This window comes from Saccostrea cucullata, unplaced genomic scaffold (genome assembly GCF_032062105.1).
Source record: "Saccostrea cucullata isolate Sc308-1 unplaced genomic scaffold, CSIRO_AGI_Scuc_v1 ctg507, whole genome shotgun sequence".
NCBI lineage: Eukaryota > Metazoa > Mollusca > Bivalvia > Ostreida > Ostreidae > Saccostrea > Saccostrea cuccullata.
In genome coordinates, this window is record NW_026930525.1 from 225,001 (window position 1) to 231,294 (window position 6,294).

Consider the following 6,294-nt stretch of genomic DNA (forward strand, 5'->3'; position numbering starts at 1 on the left):
GGTGAGCGATGTGGCCCATGGGCCTCTTGTTTTACTTCAACTGATGTTGTCTCACAAACATATTTTGGCAAACATCCAACTAGAAGTACAGTGTTACGCATTCCTGAATTTAAATTGGAAACCATGTATTGTCGAGCTAACAAAAAATCTAATATTTTGAGGTATCATATTTTTGTCTATATATTAGCACTTAATGCTTCAAGGCATATCTTTTTCCTGTATTTATAATTTTATTTTGTAGTTGAACAAGAAGGAAAAATAATATAACCTGTCAATAATTAATACCTTGATTTTAAGTGTACTTATTTTCCAGTGATATTGTCTTTGGTCATGTTTTCTATCTTGGTGGTTGTAAAAAGTTGGGGGAAAGTTGTTTTTTAGCTCACCTGAGCCGAAGGCTCAAGTGAGCTTTTCTGATCACATTTTGTCCGTCGTCCGTCCGTCCGTCTGTCTGTCCGTCTGTAAACTTTTCACATTTTCGACTTCTCCTCAAGAACCACTGGGCCAATTTTGAACAAACTTGGTACAAAGCATCCTTGGGTGAAGGGGAATTTAAATTGTTAAAATGAAGGGACATGTCCCCTCGCAAGGGGAGATAATAAAGAAAAGACAAAAATAGGGTTGGGTCATTAAAAAATCTTCTTCTCAAGAACCACTGGGCCAGTAAAGCTGAAACTTAGGTGGAAGCATCCTGGGGTAGTGTAGATTCTAAATTGTTCAAATCATGACCCTCGGGGGAAGGGCGGGGACACAATGGGGAATCAAAGTTTTATATAGAATTATATAGGAAAAATCTTTGAAAATCTTCTTCTCAAGAACCACTGGGCCAGAAAAGCTGAAACTTATGTGGAAGCATCCTGGGATAGTGTAGATTCTAAATTGTTCACATCATGACCCCCGGGGAAAGGGCGGGGCCATAATGGGGAATCAAAGTTTTATATAGAAATATATAGGAAAAATCTTTGAAAATCTTCTTCTCAAGAACCACTGGGCCAGAAAAGCTGAAACTTATGTGGAAGCATCTTGGTATAATGTAGATTCTAAATTGTTCAAATAATGACCCCCGGGGGAAGGGCGGGGCCACAATGGGGAATCAAAGTTTTACATAGAAATATATAGGAAAAATCTTTGAAAATCTTCTTCTCAAGAACCACTGGGCCAGAAAAGCTGAAACTTATGTGGAAGCATCCTGGTATAATGTAGATTCTAAATTGTTCAAATAATGACCCCTGGGGGAAGGGCGGGGCCATAATAGGGAATCAAAGTTTTATATAGAAATATATAGGAAAAATCTTTGAAAATCTTCTTCTCAAGAATCACTGGGCCAGAAAAGCTGAAACTTATGTGGAAGCATCCTGGTATAGTGTAGATTCTAAATTGTTCAAATAATGACCCCCGGGGGAAGGGCGGGGCCACAATGGGGTATCAAAGTTTTACATAGAAATATATAGGAAAAATCTTTGAAAATCTTCTTCTCAAGAACCACTGGGCCAGAAAAGCTGAAACTTATGTGGAAGCATCCTGGTATAATGTAGATTCTAAATTGTTCAAATAATGACCCCCGCGGGAAGGGCGGGGCCACAATGGGGTATCAAAGTTTTATAAAGAAATATATAGGAAAAATCTTTGAAAATCTTCTTCTCAAGAACCACTGGGCCAGAAAAGCTGAAACTTATGTGGAAGCATCCTGGTGTAGTGTAGATTCTAAATTGTTCAAATCATGACCCCCGGGTGAAGGGCGGGGCCACAATGGGGAATCAAAGTTTTACATAGAAATATATAGGAAAAATCTTTGAAAATCTTCTTCTCAAGAACCACTGGGCCAGTAAAGCTGAAACTTATGTGGAAGCATCCTGGTATAATTTAGATTCTAAATTGTTCAAGTAATGACCCCGGGGGAAGGGCGGGGCCACAATGGGGAATCAAAATTTTATATAGAAATATATACACATGTAGGAAAAATCTTTGAAAATCTTCTTCTCAAGAACCACTGGGCCAGAAAAAGTGAAGCTTATGTGGAAGCATTCTGGGGTAGTGTAAATTCTAAATTGTAGGAATCATGACCCCTGGGGGAAGGGCGGTGCCATTATAGGGGAATCAAAGTTTTACAAAGAAATATATAGGAAAAATCTTTGAAAATCTTCTTCTCAGGAACCACTGGGTCAAAAAAGCTGAAACATATGTGCCCATGGAAGGATCATGGGGTAGTGTAGATTTCAAAATGTCTAAATTATGATCAGTGGGGTAGGGTGGGGATGCATTATGTATAACAAGGGGGAAATCTGGTAAAGAACAGAATGGTCAAAGCTTCTCAGGTGAGCGATGTGGCCCATGGGCCTCTTGTTTTACTTCAACTGATGTTGTCTCACAAACATATTTTGGCAAACATCCAACTAGAAGTACAGTGTTACGCATTCCTGAATTTAAATTGGAAACCATGTATTGTCGAGCTAACAAAAAATCTAATATTTTGAGGTATCATATTTTTGTCTATATATTAGCACTTAATGCTTCAAGGCATATCTTTTTCCTGTATTTATAATTTTATTTTGTAGTTGAACAAGAAGGAAAAATAATATAACCTGTCAATAATTAATACCTTGATTTTAAGTGTACTTATTTTCCAGTGATATTGTCTTTGGTCATGTTTTCTATCTTGGTGGTTGTAAAAAGTTGGGGGAAAGTTGTTTTTTAGCTCACCTGAGCCGAAGGCTCAAGTGAGCTTTTCTGATCACATTTTGTCCGTCGTCCGTCCGTCCGTCTGTCTGTCCGTCTGTAAACTTTTCACATTTTCGACTTCTCCTCAAGAACCACTGGGCCAATTTTGACCAAACTTGGTACAAAGCATCCTTGGGTGAAGGGGAATTTAAATTGTAAAATTGAAGGGACATATCCCCTCGCAAGGGGAGATAATAAAGAAAAGACAAAAATAGGGTTGGGTCATTAAAAAATCTTCTTCTCAAGAACCACTGGGCCAGTAAAGCTGAAACTTAGGTGGAAGCATCCTGGGGTAGTGTAGATTTTAAATTGTTCAAATCATGACCCCCGGGGGAAGGGCGGGGACACAATGGGGAATCAAAGTTTTATATAGAATTATATAGGAAAAATCTTTGAAAATCTTCTTCTCAAGAACCACTGGGCCAGAAAAGCTGAAACTTATGTGGAAGCATCCTGGTATAATGTAGATTCTAAATTGTTCACATCATGACCCCCAGGGAAAGGGCGGGGCCATAATGGGGAATCAAAGTTTTATATAGAAATATATAGGAAAAATCTTTGAAAATCTTCTTCTCAAGAACCACTGGGCCAGAAAAGCTGAAACTTATGTGGAAGCATCTTGGGGTAGTGTAAATTCTAAATTGTTCAAATAATGACCCCCGGGGGAAGGGCGGGGCCACAATGGGGTATCAAAGTTTTACACAGAAATATATAGGAACAATCTTTGAAAATCTTCTTCTCAAGAACCACTGGGCCAGAAAAGCTGAAACTTATGAGAAAGCATCCTGGTATAATGTAGATTCTAAATTGTTCAAATCATGACCCCCGGGGAAAGGGTGGGGCCATTATAGGGAATCAAAGTTTTACATAGAAATATATAGGAAAAATTTTTGAAAATCTTCTTCTCAGGAACCACTGGGCCAAAAAAGCTGAAACATAAGTGCCCATGGAAGGATCATGGGGTAGTGTAGATTTCAAAATGTCTAAATTATGATCAGTGGGGTAGGGTGGGGATGCATTATGTATAACAAGGGGGAAATCTGGTAAAGAACAGAATGGTCAAAGCTTCTCAGGTGAGCGATGTGGCCCATGGGCCTCTTGTTTTTATACACGGACAGCGTGCTTTTTATTACACATCTTTGTGCTAGTGATTACTTAATTAAGAAATAATGTCCGCGTTTTCGTGAATGTTGCAGGATAACCTCCGAGGTCGAGAAATGTTGTTTGAAAGATAAAAGCCGAGGCGTTAGCCGAGGCTTTTATATTTCAAACAACATTTCGAGACCGAGGAGGTTATCCTGCATCATTCACGACAACAAGGACTTTATTTCTTTTCTACCATGTCTACTAAAATCGCTTAAATACGGCTGATCGTTTCCTCTATAGAGAAACGAATTAGGTCAACATGTCTCGATTACGCTGTTCCATTTAACACCAGAGGGAAAATTTGTTTGCTTACCTATGTATGGAATACAAATAACAAATTTGTTCGTAATATGTATTGATTAGTTTTATGAATATACAATAACAAAATCATGTTCCTGTTTTACTGCTCTATTGGGACTAAATTCATGTGTTTAAATGTGTAGGGAGGTCCGTGGAATAGCCCCGCTTAGCTATAAAAACCGACAATCATCAGCAACTTGATGCAAGTAACAGTGTTTATACTGCAAAAGACGACACATCAATGTGATCTAAACAAGTATTTCATGCTACAGCCAAACATGCATTTGAATTGTTCAGGTTTGATACGTGTTTCTGATCTGATAATTTTTTGATGACGTTCGTGATTTATTGGAGAATAATGTCCACGGCTTTTCTTTGATCTCGGCAAAAACCGTGGTAGAATTGCAAATAAACCAGATTATGAAATATTTTACAACATACAATTATTGTTTATTCTACCACGAAGCAAACAATTTTCCCTCTGTTGCCTCGGCTTTTATTTTTCAAACAACATTTCTCGACCTCGGAGGTTATCCTGTAACATTCACGAAAACGCGGACTTTATTTCTTAAATGTTTTCCAGTCAATACGATGAGCCATCTGAGGAAAAGTCTATAATATATTTTTTAGGCCAATGTACAAAAAAAATCTTATGTTCACCTGAGAGGTCACGTAGAGGTGAACATAACGTAATATTTTTTCCACAATGTTGGATCTCAGCCAATTATGAAGAGGGAAAATGTTAAATTCGTATAAATATATCTCTTTGGTTTTTAGAGTGCTGTCACACATACTAACAGGAATGACAAAACTGAGGCCAATTTTTACTGGACTCCCTCATCTAGTTTGGGACACGTTTACTTCCGGTGAGCTAATTACATGTATACTGGTATTCATTTTATTTTTATTTTTCATTTATTTTTCATTTATCATATAATTTTAATTTCTTTCTTATTTTATGCTTTATTGAATCCTTGTACGTCCTGCGCATCATTTAATCTTGCTTTAGTGTGAATTTCGAAAACATTATCTTTTTGTGTGTATGTTTCAGTGCTACAGTAGTGCAGGTCCAGAACACGTACTGGGTTGGTATTGAGTCCCCTGTTCTGCGTGACAATAACTCCACTGACCTCGTCCCTGACCCTATCTGTCCAATTAGTAAGGATTGTCTTAAAATTATTATTCATAATAGTTTATTTATTTTGTTGAATTTGCCTTTATAAAACTTTATTACTTACTATGTGCCAAACTAAAGTTTGACTTTGGTGTAAGAGTAAATATCAATTAAGTTGCACATTAATATTCACCTCAATCAAATGAAAAAGGCTAAGCTTTGCTCATTTTTGATTAGTATCAAATGTCAACAAATGTTTAAACAAAATTTATCTTTGAAGAGATACCTCTATATTTCTATAGGTTAATTTCAATGAATATTTGTCGTATTTTCTACTTTGTATTTAAACTGTTTTGATATTACAACAGCAACTTCTACAGCTACGACCTCATCGACCACAATGGGGATGAATGGAACCACTACTAACCAGGTAGGCGGAGGCGGGGGTAATAACGCAGGAGCGGATCTGAGGTCAACTGTAGCGTCTCTGATCATCATGATGATGGCATCATTCCTAACAATATAGCATTCTCTTGTTACATAATACTCCATTCACATTCAACTATGCATAAAAAAGAAATGATATGTAATCGGAACATCAAGCAGTAAAAACGTCTAGTCAACCAAACTACATGTATGAAACAAATTTTAATATAAAAGTGACTTACTAGTTATTGTAGTGGCAATTCATATGACATTGTTTATATTGGCTTTGAAATGCAAAAAATAAATAAATAAATAAATAAATAAAAACAAAATTCTTGACTTTTTTCTTTTTTCCTTCATCTTCCTTACATGTATCTGTTAATTTATAACACCAGCATACAAAAAGGAACGATAAACATTATTAACCAAAAAATCTAAATACAAAATGTGGTTCGAGCGTCTGCTCTAGAGTCGCAAAGTAAGGAGCAATCCTTACGTCGCGGTTTCGAATCCCACTGTGGGACGTGGAGACAAGTCCTTCGGTTATCAGTTATAAACTGATGTCATGTGTCGCAGTAGATGCTTGCAAG

At 37.1% G+C, this 6,294-nt stretch overlaps 1 protein-coding gene across 1 annotated transcript in view; it reads left to right on the forward strand.

Annotated features, from left to right (window-relative positions):
* The window catches only part of LOC134228894 (putative defense protein 3), an 11,052-nt gene extending 5,079 nt beyond the window's left edge, over positions 1 to 5,973 (forward strand). Inside the window, exons 4-6 of the mRNA XM_062710592.1 lie at positions 4,942 to 5,030; positions 5,216 to 5,322; positions 5,647 to 5,973. Coding sequence (XP_062566576.1) covers positions 4,942 to 5,030; positions 5,216 to 5,322; positions 5,647 to 5,804 — 354 coding nt within the window. The 3' untranslated portion in view covers positions 5,805 to 5,973. The remainder of the gene's footprint in view (positions 1 to 4,941; positions 5,031 to 5,215; positions 5,323 to 5,646) is intronic.
* The last annotated feature ends 321 nt before the right edge of the window (positions 5,974 to 6,294 follow it).